General features: G+C 34.3%; 1 protein-coding gene across 25 annotated transcripts in view; it reads right to left on the reverse strand.

The window, feature by feature from the left end:
* The window catches only part of HERC1 (HECT and RLD domain containing E3 ubiquitin protein ligase family member 1), a 242,772-nt gene that overhangs the window by 150,368 nt on the left and 72,424 nt on the right, over nt 1-19,980 (reverse strand). For all 25 annotated transcript variants that reach the window (XM_056820227.1, XM_056820224.1, XM_056820228.1 and 22 more), the window contains 8 exons: nt 15,329-15,424; nt 13,284-13,478; nt 10,890-11,205; nt 8,937-9,029; nt 7,518-7,661; nt 4,434-4,561; nt 1,157-1,301; nt 892-1,063 (listed from right to left, as the gene is read on the reverse strand). In XM_056820227.1, coding sequence (XP_056676205.1) covers nt 892-1,063; nt 1,157-1,301; nt 4,434-4,561; nt 7,518-7,661; nt 8,937-9,029; nt 10,890-11,205; nt 13,284-13,478; nt 15,329-15,424 — 1,289 coding nt within the window. The remainder of the gene's footprint in view (nt 1-891; nt 1,064-1,156; nt 1,302-4,433; nt 4,562-7,517; nt 7,662-8,936; nt 9,030-10,889; nt 11,206-13,283; nt 13,479-15,328; nt 15,425-19,980) is intronic.

Below are 19,980 nucleotides of genomic sequence, written 5' to 3' on the forward strand. Positions count from 1 at the left end.
GCAGGAGGTCCTGGGTTCAAATATGACCTCAGACATTTCCTAACTGTGTGACCTTAGGCAAGTCACTTACCCCCCATTGCCTAGCCCTTACCATTCTTCTGTCTTAGAACCAATACAGAGTAACAGAAGGTAAGGGTTTAAAATAAGAAAGAAAAATAAGTGACATCTGCCTTCAAACTACATTAGCTACATTATAAGCTATAATTTTTTGTAACAATTTGGTATTGCATTTTTAATAGTTTTTAGTCCTCTTAAAATGTATGGGTGTTGAAAGAGTGATGTGCAATAAATGAGGTGAAAAAAGAATTTAATACTGGGTTGCATGTAACACAAAGAGTACTCCCAAAAGATAGTACTCATGGCAACCAAGATTTTAAATTGTCTACTCTGAGAAAACTGACTAATAATTGACTGATATGGCATAATGTCCACTACCTTTGCAGAAAACCTAAACTTCTTCAAGTAGCAAATATTTTCATACAAATTCCAACCCCTGTTATTTCAACAGAAAAAGCAGGTGTACTTGGAAAAAGCACTAAAGGCAAAAAAAGTTTTAAACATAGAGCCATTTTATTTTTATATCTTATTTTAACTTGTAACTTTTCCTATTGGTATTTTGAGGATAGAAATACATAAATGAATGTTAAATTTAAAAAATACAATCTACAACATAGCTTCTTGTTCTGAGAGTTGTGTATATAGGTAAAACAGCTAACTGCTACACTCTAGATTTAATTCCCAAAGCAGTTATACACAAATGAAAACATCATTACTAGAAATGTTGAAAAAATATTTCATATAAAGAAAAGTGCTCGAAATGATTAATAATTTTGATTGCTAGTATCCATAAACAGCTTCAGTTTTTCAAAATACTAGAACTTATTTATTTACCTGTCTCTGGGAAGAGCTGTCCATGCCAAACTATGTGATGTCCCAGCTGAAATCTGCTGAATTGCTACTCCATCTAAACCACTAACTTTCTTTGGTTTGGTAATAGGACCTGTGGAATTTCCTTGTCCACACTGTCCCATAGAATTATTACCCCAAGCATAAACTTCATTATCTGAAGAAAATAAATTACAAAGAAAAAAGCCTCATATGAGTTGCATTTTAAAAATAATTAACATTATATGTACCAAAGTGTTAATTATTTTACCATGAGAAAGAGCCAAACAGTGACTGTCTCCAATTGAAATATCAACTATTCTTGTAGCTGCCAGTTCTTCAATAAGTTTTGGTCTCAAAGCTGTAGCTTCTGAAGAACCACAACCTAGACAAGCTCCACAACCCCATGCATAGACCTAAAATACAAATAAAAATCTTAGACCAAATAATTTATTTTATGTTGCAAGTTTTAAAATATAATATTAAAGCCACTTAGAATAATGGAAATAAAATATAAACATCAAGTAGTGAATTGTTTGCAAAAAAATTTAAGAGCTAAAACTAAAAGCTTATTACTTATATGTGGGAAAGTGTATGTAACATGTAATGTGCAAGACAGATCTTTATACTGACCTCAAGTAGTTTTCTTACTGTAGTTAGGTTTTTTTCTTTGACTGGATTTGGGTCAAAATCAATATTTAATATCATGCCATCAGAATCATATCACATCATTTGTACAGTGGCATTATAACAATTACAAACTAGAACAAACAAATCCAAAATTTCCATTCATTTTTATACAAGAATCTTAGATCAATATCTGAATTTTGAAAACTGATAATCAGATACTGCTGTACTGATATATTTTTAAGTGAAATATCACATTGAAAATTATCTTGAACATAAAAAATTGAACTATAATTAAACACTTAAAATATCAGTTATATAATAGCTCTCATAAAAACAAAATTTCTAAACTGCAATGAAAATTATATTTAAACTCTGTATTGAAATAAGCATCATACTTGTAAATCCAAAATTCTAAGAATAGTTTAAAAAAATATACGAAAATCATATTTTTGTATTGCAAAATAGGGAATGTCTATTGTCTTACATAATCCTTCATTCTACACAGCACTATTTAACTCATTTGAAATGGGATTCCACTCTTGTAAATATTTATAAAAGCCACACCCAACCATTTGGTCTATTGCAGAGGCCTATAGAAAAGACACAATTTTGGCTTTACAAGGTGCATACACACACACACAAGCATAAGAGGGAGAACTGTTAGCTTAAGAATTTTCCAATGATGAGACAAGAGCTCCAAAAACAGCTTTCTCAAAAAAAAGAAGAGATTTTAATCTTTTTGAATAGCTCCTTCAGCTACCTGAGTTCAAATTCCTTGATTAGAGAAGCAAAGGTCTAAGTAAAAAGGACTTGAAACTACTCATATTCTTTAAGGATTCAAGAATTACAAAATCAAATTCAGTAATAAGGAAGACAGGATAGAAATCAGTTTCAAATTCTCCACATCACCCAAAACTTAATTTTTCACAGTAGACACTCAATAAATATTTGATCAAATGGATAAAGGTATTAAATGTTTAATTATACTTAAAATAGACATTTATAATAGTTTTTGAGTCATGTGATAATTATAACTATTTAAATATGTACCACAAAAAAGGCCATTAAAAAAATAAAGAAAAAGCTAATGTTTTCTCAGTTTTTACTTTCAAACAGCTTGAAAACAGTAATAATAATAATAATAATGATGATAGCACACAATATATAGCACTTTATGGTTTGCAAAGAGCTTTACCACATTATCTCATTTTATTCTCACAAAATTCCTGGGAGGTAAGTAAGTAATATTGTCTCCATTTTAAAAGTGAAGAGACTGCCACACAGAGGGAGTTTATCTGACTTGCCAGGATGAAACCAACAAAGTTTTTCAGCTGTTTTCAGACCTATCTGACTCTTCATGGCCCCATTTGGAGATTTCTTGGCAAAAATATTGGAGTGGTTTCCCATTTCCTTCTCCAATTCATTTTACAGATGAGGAAACTGAAGCAAATAGGCTTAAGTGACTTGCCCAGGGTCTCATAGCTAGGAAGGGTCTGAGGCCAGATTTGAACTCAGGAAGATTAATCTTCCTAATTTCAAGCCCAGGGCTCTATCCACTTTTGACACGTAGCTGCCCCAGCTAGTATAAAGCTTAATTTCAACTCAGGTCTTCCTGTATCCAAGCTCAGATTTCAATCTACTACACTATCAGAAAAAATTTGAATTTAAAAGATTTGCCCATTAGCTGTTGTGTCACTTGCTTAAAATACCATAAAATAAAATAAACTTCCAATATAACAAAGAATTCAAAAAGTACTTTGGAGTTTATTATAATAAGCTTTTATTTAAAAGTTGTATATAGGTGAAGAAAGTTTCCAGAGAATCAGATTCCCCCAAACTGAGGAAAATCATACTCTTTGTATTGTTTCTCTAAATAAAATGTACTTTTCTTTGGCACATGATGGTTTTTAAGACTTTCTAAGAGAGAAGCATAGGTACTGTCGATGGGAAATTTGGATGTCTCAGTTTACCCCTGCCCTTTGAGAAACCCTAGTACCACGCATACCTGTTTAGATTTGAACTATGGACTTAAAGGCTGTTTGGGGACCCTAGTGTGAGTGGGTTTTGTGGACATAATAAAAATGTTAAGTGCCTTTTATTTGTTTTAGAAACTTCTCTCATTATGTTAAAGTTCTCTCAGAAGTTCCAGCTTTTAATTTGACCCTTGTCTTGGTAAGGGTTATAGCTGACTTCCAGTTGATACCCCTGAGGCTAGCTACAAATCCCTTTTGCAACCTGTTTGAGTTTTGTCTTTGCAGGGTTCCTGTACAAAGTTCCCCCGAAGGTATAAGAGACCCCTAAGTTCTGTGTCTCTTCAAGTGTCTTCTCCCAGGAGGAGCTGGCATCTAGCACAGTGTCACTCCCAGGGATATGTCCCCAGAGTGCAGGCCCTGTGTAGATCTTGGCACTGAGCTCTGTGTGGAGGCCGAATATGGATACCTATACCAATTCTGATTAAAGACTAGGTTTTTCTGACTACTTTGGTAGTTGTGTGTTATTTACAAGTTAACAGTACATAGAGGGTGCTTACTTCAAAAGTTAAAGTAACAACAAGAGGTTTACAGTAAGGCTTCTTTTGCTTATACAAGCCAAGCCAAATAATATGGCCAGATTCCATTAGCCTATATTTTTTTCCCCAGTACAGTAATAGAGGGGAAGCATTTTATCAGAAAGTCTTAAAACTGTTTTTTCAGTAGTCTAAAACTTAATTTGATAGATTGACAGATAGATAAATAGATAGATAGATAGATAGATAGACAGACAGACAGACAGACAGACAGATAGAAAATGACAGACGGACAGAGAGGAAGAGGAGGGAGAGAAAGGGAGAGAAACAGACAGAGAGATATTATGCTTGTTATATTCTTCCTTTGAAACTACTACTCTAGTCATATAAATATGCATTTCCTTGGACCTACCTGTCCTGTTGATGTCAAGGCAAGTGAAGACTGGCTCCCAGCACAAACTTTTCGAATAAACATTCCTTGTAAAGCTTCTATAACTTTAGGTTTATAAACTCTATTTGTATCACCATGGCCAAGTTTGCCTATGAAAATACAATTGAAAGAAATTAGCTTTTAAATTACCTGTCCTGGTTCTCAAAGTTCTCTTGCCTCCACTAATAAATACATATTTTGAAAATCTCTTCATAATTTGGCTCCAACCTATCTTTTGGGCTTTACTGCCCATTTCTCTCCTTTAAGAATTCTATATTGTAAACAAACGGAACTATTTTCCTAGTCCTCTTAATCTTAATGCTTTCTCTTGCAGATTATTTCCAATTTATCCTGTCCATATGTTATTTATACATATCTATTTGCATGTTGTCTCCCCCATTAGAGTGTGAACTCCTTAAGGATAGGGTCTGTCTTTTGCCTTTCTTTGCATATCCAGCACTTAACACAACATCTGGAACATTATAGGAACTTAATGTTTGCTGACTGATTTGCCATTCCAAATAAATAGCACTCCATCTCCCTCTGCCCTCTGTATAAACTATCCTCTAGGTTTAGAAAATACTTCCTCCTTACCTCTACCTGATGGAATCTCCTTTCAAGGCTTAACTGAGGTGCCATCTTCTGCAGCAGTAAGACTATTCTTAGTGCTCTCTTCTATTTTGAATAGATTTCATAGTTAATCTTATACTTAAAAAAATAGAATGCAAGTGGGGGCAGCTAGGTGGTTCAGTGAACCAAAACTAAGCCTAGAGACAGGAGGTCCTGGGTTCAAAGCTGACCTCAGACACTTCCTACCTGTGTGATCCTGGTCAAGTCAAATTAACTCACGTTGTCTAGTCCTTACCACTCTTCTGCCTTGGAACCAATGCAAAGTATTGATTCCAAGATGGAACTTTTCCTTCTTAGGGTTTAAACATATATATAATGCAAGTTACTCTCAGTCTCTGATGCTTACTACCTATACGACCTCTGTTATAGCACTTCTCAGTTTTTTAATTTATAAAATAAAAGGTCTGAACTAGACAGCCTCTGAAATCTTTTCTAGCTCTAGATCAAAGACCTTATGATCATCTGAGGGCAGAGGCTACTCTGGCTTTTGTCTTTGTACCCTACAAGGGCTGGTACAGTGTCTGGCACACAGTAGGCATTTAATAAATGGTTCATGCATGAATTATTTAATTTGATTTCTTTCTATAGTTCTTCCTCATCAATCCTAAAATATGCAGAGAGATAAACTTAATAAGCTTTTGACTTACGGAGCATTTAAATGCTTTATTTTGTTACTGATAAGCATAGTCAACTATCATCTTTTCATAGCTTAGTTGCAGAAAATTTGGTGAGTCAACTCTATAGAATAATAATTATTAAAACATTTGACTCTCCTTAGCCAGGAAGGGAACAGAATTTGCTGGCCTAAAGAAATTGAAGAACACAAGCTATCTATTCATCTAAGTGCAATCCTGGCCAGAAGCATATATAGATTTTTTTAAAATACACACACTCTATAGTCCTTTGTAAAGTCAAGATTCCAAGGAATGTTTTTGAATTTTATTTACATTAGGATATTAAAAAGAAATGCAAAATCCTTCCTAAAAGTATTTTAATTGCTTTCACATAAAAAAAAAGCTCAGCATTCTATTTCTAAAAAGGTCTTTTTCTTGCTTTTAAATCAGTAGCTGTAAAACTTTTTTAAAAATTCAACAGAAAGCTTTCAATATCACAAGTTACCAATGATCTATTAATTTTGAAATTGAATACTTTTCTCAGGCTTCAACTCAATGCTACCTTTGCCACCACTGACATCCTGCTCCTCCTGAGGGCTCTCTCCTCTCAAAGTTTTCATAACAATGATCTCACTTGGTTTTCCTCCTACTTATCTAACCACTCCTTCTAGTATCCTTTGCTGATCCAGTAATTGTGCATGTCCCCCACCAAGACCCTGTCCTGAGATCTCATCTTGTTTCACTTTATACTATCTCATCACTAGATGATCACATCAGGTCCCATGGGTTCAATTATTAATTCAATAAAAATGATTCCCCAGATCAAGATATATGTAGACATAGATAGATAGATAGATAGATAGATAGATAGATAGATAGATAGATAGATATAGGTTTAGTATTTCTCTTGAATCAACAAATGCCTTTTGGATATCTCAAAATAGATGTCCCACAGGCAACTCAAACTGGATTCATTCATTATCTCCACCCTGCCCCCAAAAACTTCCCTTCTTCTCAGCTTCCCTATTACTTTCAAGGATCCCACCATTCTTCTAATCGCTCAGGATTACAACCCTCAACATCATCCTCAAGTCCTCTTTGTCAGTCACCTCACATATCCAATTAGTTGCCAAATCTTGTCATTTTAACTTCACAATGTCTCTAGTACATGTCCCATTCTCTCTCTTGCAAAGACACAACCCTAGCTCAGGCCCTCACCTCTCACCTGCACTGCTGCTATACCTTCTGGTCTCCATGACTCAAGTCTCTCCCCAATCTAATAATCTACCCCCCACTTAGCTGCCAAGGATGATTCTTGCTCTATGAGCTTCTGCTACCTCTAGAATTAAATATGAAACCCTTCCTTTTTTCTTTAAATCTATGTATAACCTGGCCCTCCTCCACCTACTTAGTATTATAATTTTATTCATATCCATACACGCTACAATTAAGCCACTCTGTCCTGCTTGCAGCTCCTCAAACATGACATGTACCTACCATCTGTTTCCATGCCTTTTAAAAGTATTTTTCAGTACCCAGCTGCTTTGCACCATACTTCACCTTTGATTTTACAGTCTGTCTCTCCCATCAGACTGTGAGCTTCCAGAGGGCAGAAATGTTTTTTCCCTTTCTTAAGTACTTAATAAATGCCTATTGACTTTGATGTTTTACAGTGGTAAAGAAGCCATACTTCAGTTTTAAATTTACCTCTATTTATAGTCCAAAACAAACTATGGATACAAATGACACAAAGAATTACTTCAAAAAGTTTAACCTCTTAATAAAACAGTTCAACTCTATGATGAAGTAACTTGTTACATACCGTTGTCTCCTCCTCCAAAAGACCATACAGTTCTTCCATCTTTAGATAAAGCAATTGTGTGTGAACTGCCACAGGAAACCTCCCCAACATTGCTAATGTCTTTTACTAAAGTTGGAATGTTTCTGCTGTTACTGTCACCATGACCTTAGGGAGGATGGAAAAAGAAACAAAGTGAAAAGCATGTGATTTTCCCCCATCCAATAATTCACAGAAAGAATGAAAATTAGAAGTAAAGGTAGGCATTATAAAAGGTAGCTACCCAATACAACAGAATATAGAGATTACATATACACATTTTATATATTTATAACCTTTTCTTTGAAAAATACTTTTTCCCAAAATGTTGCATCTTACTGAAATGTCTTGAATTTATTATTACACTGTTTTCACAGATAACCTGAAAAATGTCTAAACTGATATTCCACATTTCCAATTTTCAAAGCCCATGATTATGTCAAACCAAATTATAGCTCATGATACAAACACATAATCTTCCTCAGATTAGCAGCAAGATTTGCATGCAGTTATCTACCAAATATCAGTAATTACATCTGTCCAAAATTTTAGTTTGAAACTAAAAATTCCTTGTTATGTAAAAATTCCTTGATGCCTAATATTCAACTCAAGAAGTTTAGCTCCTGTTACAGAATACCACAAAAAAGTCGGTGTAAAAAAAAATAATAATTTTCCAAGAGTCCTTGCTCTCAAAGAGATAATACATATGCACAGACATGCTGTTGTATATACAACACAGAAATATATAAAATGTAATAGGGGGAATATGACAAGTGAATAATTATGACAAAAGGTAGGTTGTATTAATGCGAGTTACATAAAATGTTCTTTTTAATGAACACTTTCAATTGGAGTCAGATCAGGAATTTAAACAAGCCAAGATAAGGGAACCTTAGAATCACAACCTTTCAAGATATATATATATATATATATATATATATATATATATATATATATATATATATATATATATATATATATATATAACAATTTTGTAAATAAAAGAGGCAGTGTGTTCCAAGCAAGGAAGAACAAGTTTAATAGAAAAGAGTTCAGAACAATATCACAAATTAACTAAAGGACCATTTTAGTAGATCAAGTACATGAGGGGGAATAGTATGAAATAAGACTATAAAAATAGTTTTAAGTCATATTGTGGAAAGCCTTAAGTAACATTCTGAAATGTAGGTAATATAAAAGCAAAAGATACCATAAAAACTCATTTGTAAAAACTGACACTTTTAGTATGCATTTTATCCTACAGTCAGGCCTATATTTTAGAAATATTGTTAAAAGTAAAAAACATACATAATAGTGTTAGCCTAAGAAAGCTATATCATTACTATTTAGTAATTATAACATTTCACTTTTCCCCTCTCTAAATAATCTCAATTTTAGAATTACCTAATCTTCCAAAATCCCCTTCGCCCCATGTATACAATTCACCATCTTCAGTGACAGCAGCACTATGTCTGTATCCAGCTGACACACATACAACTACCTGCATTAAACAGAAAAAAATTGATAAATTTTGGGCTCTTTATATTCTGTACCCAATTTCCCACAGTAAGTCCTAAAAAGTTTTTCCTCCAACATTTACAAACAAATTAACATGTTTACCTTATGAAATACTGTGCCATCAATGAATCAAATCTTTTCTTAGTGATAAAAGCAACAACTACCACTATTCCCATTTACATAGAAATACAGAAAGATTTGCAAACACTCCTCACAAGAGCCCTAGGAGTTAGGTAATACAAACATATTATTATTATTAATACTATTTTACATTTGAGGAAACAAATGTGAGGATTTAAATACTTTTGATAGCACAACATACTAAGTTAAGTATTAGAATTAGAGTGTAAAAATTACAATATTCTTATTCTAGTTCAATTATGTATACACCATACTATTTCTCTGGGACTAGGTATAGGAGTGCCCTTAACCTAAATCTAGATATGACACTAACAATTTAAAAAATACCATGATCTAAATGTAATACTTTGGTCCCAATAAGAACAAAATGGTTACATTTTATAACCATGTGAACAATTCCCAGAAGTTAACTGGATATTTCTGAGAGAGAAGGGAAAATAAGTAAGGAAATAAACCTTGAAAATGCCTTTTTTTTAGAATGTCTTTTTCAATTTTATTTAACAATTGAATAAAAATATCAACATTCATGTAATGTGTTACAAACTAGTCAATATTCAATCTAATCATTTCAGTTTTGAAACTTTAAACCTACAATGATTGTCCGCAACTAAGCACTTTTGTTTTACATGATAATTTTATTTTGTAAAGCTTTTAGAAAGAGACTCTTATTGCTGTTCCCCATCTTCAAATCAAGTCTTCTCCATATGACTCAACACCTATACATATGGTAAGAAGTATGAAGAAAAAAATCATTATTAAGGCAAAGGCAATCTCCAAGGCATTCACTGGCTTAATGGCCCTGCTCCAGCCTTCAGAGAATACTTTTTCACTATCTTTAGCTTTTATGTAGATTAGATTGATAAAAGCATATTGCAATGTAATCCAGAGAATAAAGGGGAAAAGGAAAACAATTACTACATATATCATGTCTTTTTGGCATGATATAACTTGTCCTCATTATAAGGAATGTGGTACCACACAGAAAATTCATCAGTCTATCATATATGGCATCTTTCTTTCAAAGAGTCCAATATTCAGTGATTCAATTCAACAAACTATGTTTCAAAGCACTGTGATGATCATGATGCAATTTTTTAAATGTCAATATTTGACATTATTAATCTAAAAAGGAAAAAGTAGAGAGAAAATTGAAAGAGAAGAACTTAGGAAAGGTTACACTTTATTGAAATATTTTAAACACTCAGCTCAAGGTTGCTAGGAGAAACTCCACTTAATAAGATCCACTATTTCAAAAGTATCCCTCTGCCTAATGTTTTCAAGGTAACAGACAGCCAATGCTTTGAGAAGGATCTCTCATCAATTCCATACTCTTTCTACCCTCCCATGAAATTCACTAGGCATACATACCCACTGAATGACAGGTAGGACAAATGTTTTTCTTTTAATTCAATTTTAAAAGTGAAACTAAAATTTGAACTAAACACATCACACATAAAAAAATCTTTAAGTTAAAAGATGTTTTTAATAGCAAGCAAATTTGATGACATGTCCACTTCCTTGAAGAAAAGACAATATGAAAATGCAAACGATAATTGATATGCTGCAAGAATGACACTTTAATTATCAATTTAGTATAAAAATTCAAGAGGTAAGCCAAAAAACCTTTTCAAAAAGAACATATTAAAAAAATAAATGTAAAATATATTATCAATTTATAACAACAAAAACAATTTTTACCTACCTTCCCCTGAAGAGGTCCCTGAATGAGTTTAGGATACTTCTGTGTTGAACTATTTCCATGCCCCAGTTTTCCATAATCACCATCTCCCCAGCTGAAGACTTCACCTTCAGTAGTAAAAGCTAAAGTATGACCATCAGATCCTTTAGAAGATGACACCTTTTTAATAGATCGATGCGGCTCAAATGTCAATTTTTTTAAAGTGGATTGATTGTTGGAATCTCCAAGTCCTAGTCTGCCATAGCTACCTTTACCACAGGCTCTAACAGAACCATCCGTAGAAATCACAAAAGTGCAATACTGTCCAGCTTCAATCTAATAAAACAAAGTGAGGGATATTTTAAAATAAGACATTTTTCTTAACAGTATAAATATGATGTTTAATTTGAGAGTCAGCATAATGGAATTCAAACAAGTTTGACCATGGAGTTAGGAAGCCTTAGGTTCAAATTCTGCCTTTGACACAAACTCTCAGGTACCAAAGAAGAATTATTGGTTTGTATTCATTAAATAAGTTTGCATACAAGACTACCCTGACATTGTTGAAATATAAGGATTGTATAAAAAATTGTAACGTTTTAAAGGTGGATATAGCAAGAAAATCTAATGGAAGGGTTAGCTAGGTGGTATAGTAGATTGAGAGTCAGGCCTGGAATAGGGAGAATCTGAATTCAAATCTGGTCTCAGACACTTCCTAGAAGTGTGATGCTAGGAAAATCACTTAACCTCATTTGCCTATCCTTATCCTTCTATCTGAGGATTGTTATTAAGACAGGTCAGAGGGAGGGACTAAGGGAAATCATTTAAGGCAATGTAATTTATGGCTTTCTGTGTTGTGTCAAGATACAATATATAAAAATGAGTTACTAATGCCTTTTTCGGTTCTGAACTGAACTTTAAAAATAAAAATAATGCTCTATTTCACTATTTCAAGTATCAACTGAATCAAGATTACATAAAATTATAGTTAAAAATTTTTACTCAGCCCTCTTTTACAACTAGAGGGGAAAAAAAGGAAATAAATTTTCCTATAAATCCCACAAGTAAAGTAGAGGTAAATATGATTTATTATAGTAAATTCTTTAAAGGAATATGTTCTGAGGCAGGTAGGTGGCTCCTGGGTTCAAATCGGGCCTCAGACACATCCTGGCTGGGTGATCTTGGGCAAGTCACTTAACCCCAACTGCTTAGGACTTACTACTCTTCTTCCTTAGAACCAATACTTAGTATTGATTCTAAGACAGAAGATAAAAGTTTTAGAAAATAAAGAGTATGTTCTGTGCCAATATGGCAAAAATATATTTTAAAGAAAACCGAATAAAATATTTGAAGAGCTCAACTTAGGTAGGAGGATGACTATAGATTTTTGTTGTTATTGTTAATTTTTTTCAATTACATGTAAAAATGTTTAACATTCCCTTTTTAAAAAATTTGAGTTTTAAGTTCTCTCCCTCTTTCCTGAAACAGCAAGCAATGTGATATAAATTATAAATGTGCAGTCATATTGTAAAATAAATGAACCCCACCCCCATCCCTGCAAAAAAAATATAAGAACTTAAAGTTAAAAAAAAAAGGATGCTCTGATCTGCATTCAGACTCTTATCAATTCTTTCTCTGGAGGTGGATAACATTTTTCATTATGAGTCCTTGGGAATTTCTTAGATCACTGTGTTGCTGAAAATAGTTAAGTCATTCACAGTTGATCATTGCTATTCCTGCGTACAATATTCTCCTGGTTCTGTTCACTTTACTTTGCATCAATTCATGTAAACTTCTTTCCAAGTTTTTCTGAAAGCATCCTGCTTGTCATTTCTTATAGAACAATAGTATTCTACAACAACTATACAGCACAATTTGTCCAGCCATTCCCCAATTGATTGGCATCCTCTCAATTTTCAATTCTTTGCCACCACTAAAAGAATTGCTATAAATATTTTTGAACATATAGATTTGTTTCCTTTTGCTTTTTAATCTCTCTGGAATATGATGTGTTTTTTAAGGAAACGAGAAAATTTATTTTAAAAAATCTATTCTAAAAGCCAATTCACAAAATAAGGTGCTTCACAGTGTAATTTCATTTTCCTTTAGCAAAATGTCAATTTATCACAACAATTAGCTCAGTATGGAAATGACTTATGCTATATAGCTTGGATGGGAAAATGTAATCATGATTTTTTTAAACATCAAAGACTTGAGATTTAGGGAAAACAACAAATATTTCTCATTACTCTCTTTTTAAATGATTTTTAAAAATATGTAAAAACAAAGATGAAAAAAATCAACTAAGATTTGCAGTCTTTTAAAAATTGATCTTTTATATTGCTTTTAAAAAATCTGTCAGTCTGAACACACACACACAATTAGCAATTACAAGAAGCACATAAAGAACTTACTGTCTGTGCATCAGAAAAACTTGGTGCCAATTTAGGTTGCAGTATTTTTTCTTGGGTGCCTTCTACCAACTGATGACTGCTGTTACTACCCCAAACATAGACTTCACAAGTTTCAGAAACAATGGGTGCATCACCAGTTTGAATGCTATCTGGGCTAGCACATGTTCTTGAGTAATCAGAAGCCATTCTGCAAACCTATTAAAATTAAAAATGTGCAATTAATATTTAACACACTCTTAAGACTTGCTTTAACCAAATGCTTACTAATGCTTTTTGAATGATTTTTTCTTTCACTCTCCTCCCAACACTCTCAAATGCTGAAATGCTTCAAAACAATCTCTTATGGATCTCTATGACAATGGAAATTATAAAATTCAAAAGGATGAGTGGTCATACTATTTTACATTATAAACTACTAAAAGGCAGCCAAAAAGAAAGCTATAAAGATGGAGAAATTATTCCAAAGAATTCATAGCTTACCTGCCTTCCTTTACTTTCCTTCTATCTCTGACAGAGTCTTTGTATTTCAAAATCTAGTTCTCTAATCTTTATTTTCCTTGTTTAATCATGTAAACCAACAACAAAATCTTATCTTAAAAAAATCACTATAGCTGGCGACAAGCAAATGAAGTGTGAGTAGAAAAATAAACAAATCATAATTTTAAAAAACTACTTCCTAGGGGTAGTTAGGTGGCTCAGTGAATAGAGTGCCGGACCTAAAGACTTGAGGTCCTGGGTTAAAATCTATCCTCAGATACTTTCCTAGCCATGTGACCCTCAGCAAGTCACTTAACCCACAATGCCTAACTCTTACAGATCTTCTGCCTTGAAACCAATACACATATTGATTCTAAAATGGAAGGGAAGGGTTTTAAAAAAAGTAGTTCCCTAACTAGATATATTTCTGGAAGCAAGTCAGAATAATCTCTTATGGATTTAGTGAATATACAGGATGTTAAGCTGAATTAATAACTCTACTTTTCCATGCTCTTAACAGAAGATTTGAGGTTTTACTGAGAGAAAATGGAAGGTGGAGAAAAGAAAGAATTATTTTACTTATTTTTACTACAGCAGGATACAGAAGAAATCAATACAGGAAAACAAACAAAAATTTTAAAATCGGAACAATCTACTCAGCTAGAGTTAAGCTTCAGGATGTGAAGATTAAATTGTAACCCCTGCCTATTTTTAGATTTAATCACCAAAAGGGTAAAGACCCTACTTAAAGCTGAGTGGGAAGATCTGCTCATTTTTAGATTTAATCACCAAAGGTGTAAACATTCACACTTGAGTAGGGGAGGTCTGTTACCCATGTGCAGGATAGTGGGTGACGAATCAGAATCGACTGACTGCCTCCTGGGCAGTCCTAAAGCAGGACTTCAACTATGATTGGTAGACATAGAATCAGGAGAAGGTACAGGAAGTGACACAAGAGAAAGTGTCTTTTAAAAGGGAGTGACAACTTCCCAAGTACAGTTCTACTGACAGTTCTTCATTCTTTGGAGTGGAGGCTGGTGGATAATCTGCTGACTGGACCTGAGACTGTTCCTGGTGAGGCTGTTCTAAAATCTCTTCCTCTGGACTAACACATGATGAGTGAAAGGTTGACTCTTTAACTGTTGGGTTTTCTGGGAAAAAAAAACAAACTAGCCTCAAGAGAGACTTACCTCTTGAGAGAGACTTCTCCAGGCCCTCGGCTTTGCAGAGGCCTAAGGCCTAACTCTCCCTGCCCAGGTTGAACCAGGGGACTGGAGTAAATTACTTAGTGCTTAAGCCAGATATCTTACCCTAACCTCTCTCTGATTTTATTACTTCACTTTCTATTTTGTAAATAAACTTCTTTGGAATTAATATAAATTCCTGGTGACTCTATTTTAAAATATACCCAGCTCAATCTTTTTATAAATAAACCCCCTTTTTCCTTACAAGGTTAGTTATTTTTATGGGTGATATATACAACACAATATTTGAAGCTTTTGAAGCTAAAATAATTAAGTGAAATGCAATTCAAAAGCATCATCTTTTATCAAGTTTTATTTACATACCTCTTCAAACAGACACAGAGCTGCCTCATAGAGAGAGCATAAGCCATCAGATGATCGTGTTGGTTCCCTCCACTGACTTCGATCAGCAGATGAACCCTATAATCAAAACATTTTGGCAAGTAGAAATGAGAAGGAAAGAGACATATTTGTTAAAGGTTAATTCCACAAAATAAAATAATTTATTACAAGGAATGTTAACAATAATATGAGCATTAAGGACACTGAGACTGATGTCCATATATTACCTATATTTAAAGTCATCTATTTGATTATAAAACAAAATTCTATATATGAATTTTAATTACCACCCCCAACTCCAATAAAAAAGAAAATATCTAATGGAAGAATCATAAACTTAAGGAAATAAGGTTAAGCCTTGACAAAGTCAAGTTATTTGACAGAGTCCAGACCCAAAAAGGTACTAAATGATCACAGTCCTAGTGAATACTCTATTCCCCAAAGCTGATTTTCAAGTCAGCTAAATATTGCCTGGCTCTTAGCTTCAGAATAACAGAACACTGGTACTAGGCCAACTCTAATACAACTCTGAGCAGTTCCTAGAATACTTGTTTCTATAATACATATCATGCCAGGAACACCTCCCTCCCACCTTTTTGTTGAATTCCTACATAGTTTTTAAAGCCTAACTCAAATGACACCTCCCCCATCAAACCATCTGTGACCCTCCCCCTTCCCCTGCCTAGGTCAGTAACAACTTTTCCCTCTTTGAGATTATATAAAACATTTTATTTTGCAAATTAAGTAAATGCAGATGATTGGCAGAAATCAATCTACTAAATGACCTCAACTCTAATGCCCAATGTTCTCACTCTCTAATGCATTACACTCTGTATTACAGTTATCTGTATCATAAACTCTAAGCTCCATAAAAGCCCAAAATATCTTATCTAAACTTTCTAACTGCCCTGGTGTTTACCCCAGCACTCCATACAAACAAGGTCATATTTGCTGAATAAATTAATGATTATAACCATAATCATATCAGCAATAAACCAGATTTTTCCTCTCTTATCTCAGCTTCAAAGCAGTTGAAAGTCATGGAGGTGTTACATTTTTGCTCTTGAAAAAAAAAATTGCTCCAAATACTTCTCCTAATAATATTAAATGATGTTTCATGGAGCATATAGATGATGAAATAAATAACTTTTTACCACAGTCATGCTCAAAAACTATGCTTGATTATTGTCTCAACTTCTAAAATGTCCTATTGACCTTCAGGGTTCTGAAAGCTAAATTCTCTCCAATCCTTTTTTCTATAATTGGGATATTATCATTCAGAAAGCTTCAGAATACTCAAATAATCAAGTCCCATTCCAACAGCTCATCCTATAGAAAAGGTACCTGGGACCTGGAATGCTAGCAGATAGCAAGTTTTGGAACATGCAACAGCCAACCAATCAATTAAGAAGAATTTATAAATGTCTCCGCCAAATTCTGTGCTATATTCTAGGACTATAAAGACAAAAAAGTAGTCCTTGCCCTCATAGAACACATGCATTCTCTCAAGGGAGACAATCTGAATAAGTACAAAATATATACAACATAATTTTTGAGAGGGATGTCACTAGTTGAAAGGTGAAAGAAAGGCACCCTAAGCAAGATGATACATAAGCTGAGTCTAAAGAAAATGAGCTATTCCAAGACACAGAGGGGAGTAGGGAATATATCTGAGATACTGGGGATAGACAGCCCATACAGCAATATGGCTGCTTTGAGTGGTAAGGGGAGTTATGTAGCCTGGAACAAGCCTGGAAAAGAAAGGGTGGATCCATGTCAGAAAGGGTTTTAAATTCTAACTAGGAAAAATTTTATTTCACCCTGGACATAAAAGGGAGCCAAGGGAGTTTTTAAAGTAGTAACATGGTATTTTAGGAAAATATTCTTGGCTGGTATGTGGAAAAGGGATTCAAGAGAGGAAAGATATGAGATAGGAAGATTGGTTTTGAGACTACTGCAATAATCTAAGCAAAAGTGAGGATCTAAATTAACACGGTAGAGCTCAATGAGTAGAGAGAAGGATTAGATGCAAGAAAGGTTCTAGAAACAAATGATAAGTCTTAACAATTGATTGGGTAGGTAGGTATGGCTGAGTGAGGAGTTGAGAATGGTTCTGAAATTACAAACCTAGTGACTAGAATAGTAATGCTGTCTACAGAAACATGAAAATTCTGAAGAAAGGTGGGTTAAGGTAAGGAAAGATAATTTTTTGGGCCATAGAATTCATGGAACTTCAACAAAGATGTTGTAAAGTATCAGAGAAGTAGTCCAAGAAATGTTTTAAAATAAAACATATAAAGCAAATAGAAAATGAGTAATTTAAACACTCAAAAGAAAATGCACATATTTCTAACTTTTTTTCTATCAATCCAGCATTGCAAATTGGGGATGGGAGGAGGATGGCTGTTTTGAAGTTTACTTACGCACAAGAAAATCAACAATGTTGTGAAGAGTACATGGGAATCATGAATACCTGGGCTCAAATACAAATCTAGCATGTAAGTATATATGATTATAATGGACAAAACCATTCAACTTCTCAGTGCCTCCAGGCAGTGCTCTAAGACTGAGTTCTTGGTGAATCTGCCAATCTGCTTGGGTAGGGAGTTCTGATATCAAAGAAGTCAAAGGTCTTTAACCCATGTATACATTTTTTTACTAAACTACAGTTTCCACCAAGCCAATATGATAAACTGTCCCTTCAAATATGTTGGAAATGAAACATTTATGCATTATTTTAGTTAAGATCTATTATTTTATTCACTTAGGAAATTAAGAGTGGAAAGTCTATTAATACAGACCAACTCATCTATGCCTTATTCTGATACATAATAATATTCAAATGTTATCTGATGCAAGGAATCATTCAGGCTTGCAGTTTTCACAATAACTGAGTATTAAGTGACAAAACATATTAGTATGCATTATGGTTGGAAAGGTTTCTAAATTATGCCATATACTTGACTTTAATTCTGTTATTTACTTATGGCTAGAGGAAATGATGGTATAAGGGATGAAGAAGTGAAGATGATATTATACTAACTATAAAGAGAGTTTTTATGTAAACATAAAGAGAGGGGCAACTCAATGGCTCAGTGAATTAAGAGCTAGGTCTAGGAAACAGGAGGTCCTGGGTTCAAATGTGGCCTCAGACACTTCCTAGCTGTGTGACCCAGGGCAAATCACTTAGTCCTTACCTTTCTCTTCTGCCTTGGAACCAATACTTAGATTCTAAGATGGAAGGTAAGGGCTAAAAAAAGTGTATACTAATCTCCATCACAGAGAACTAAACTGAATACTTAAATACTAGGCTGTCACTGTGGCATTCTAATACTCTTAAAACTTTATCTTCACATAAAACTTTATCTTCACATAGATGCCACCTACAGAGAAGGAGTTTCCTAGGTTTGTGTGTTCAATGCCTACAAACCTGATATTTACCTACTTAGATTATTTATCTGTTTGTTTTTTTATAATGATTCTCTTCTTGCCAGTACCTGCCACTCAGGGTCTCCATATTAATTTAGTTTCTGATAGCCACTGTAGATAATACTACTGAGCCTTACCTCTTTTTTTCCCTCTACTTTTCTTATTTCCCCCTTAACTCTTGGCCTTTTCCCTATCATCTTCTATGACCTCTCTATAGCCTCTCACATTGCCCATCATTTTCTTTTTGATACTCTCTTCCCTTAGTTTTTGTGAAACTACTTTTTCCCCGATTTTCCTTCTATCCATTTGACCACTATTCAGTTTCTTTTGCTAGATTTTCATCCAGGCCACATCTACTAACCATGGTTATATGCCACAGTGCTCTTTTCTGGGCTGCCTTCTTCTATACCAGTGATGGCAAACCTTTTAGAACTTTTTAGGGACCCTATGCCATGCCCCCCTGACTGCATGCACTTGCCCACTCCCCATTGCATGTCTCACCCTGTGTGGTGGGGCCGGGGGGCCAAGGCCGAGCTCCATGGGGAAGCTTCAGTCCCCATACCTCCCTTTGAGTCTGGAGGACAAGATCAGGCTCCCTGCCCTGGGCCAGCTGCACCCTTCAGGGCAGGCTGTGCTCAGCCTTTGTGATGGTGGGAAGAAGCTAGAATGCCCCACCCCCTGCATTTGGGGGCAGGGCCAGGTTCCCAGCCCACAAGCCAAGGGCCTGTGTATGCCCAGAGATGTCTATGCATGCCATCTTTGGCAGACATGTCATAGGTTCACTATCACAATTCTATACTATTTCATTTGCTCATCAGCAACCAAGAATTCAATTATCTCTATACTAATGATTCCAAAAATCTACTTATCCTTCCTTAACCTATTTCCTTTAACCTTTTTTTCATCTCTCCAGTCTTAACATCTCAAATTGGATGTCCTATATATATATCTTAAACCCAACAATGTCCAAAACTGAGTTCACTATCTTTTCCTCAAAACTCCTCCCTTAGGGGAAAGAATATGATTCTTGAAACCAAGGAATAATGTTCTAACTTGACTAAATAAAATTAAAAAACAAACAAATTAAAAAACTCCTCCCTTCTTCCTAACTTCCTCACTACTCTTAAGGGTATCACCATCCTCCCAGTCACCCAGGCTCACACCCTAGGTATCATCCTCAACTTCTCCCTCTTTTTCATCCTCCA

Source organism: Monodelphis domestica, chromosome 1 (genome assembly GCF_027887165.1).
Source record: "Monodelphis domestica isolate mMonDom1 chromosome 1, mMonDom1.pri, whole genome shotgun sequence".
Classification (NCBI taxonomy): domain Eukaryota; kingdom Metazoa; phylum Chordata; class Mammalia; order Didelphimorphia; family Didelphidae; genus Monodelphis; species Monodelphis domestica.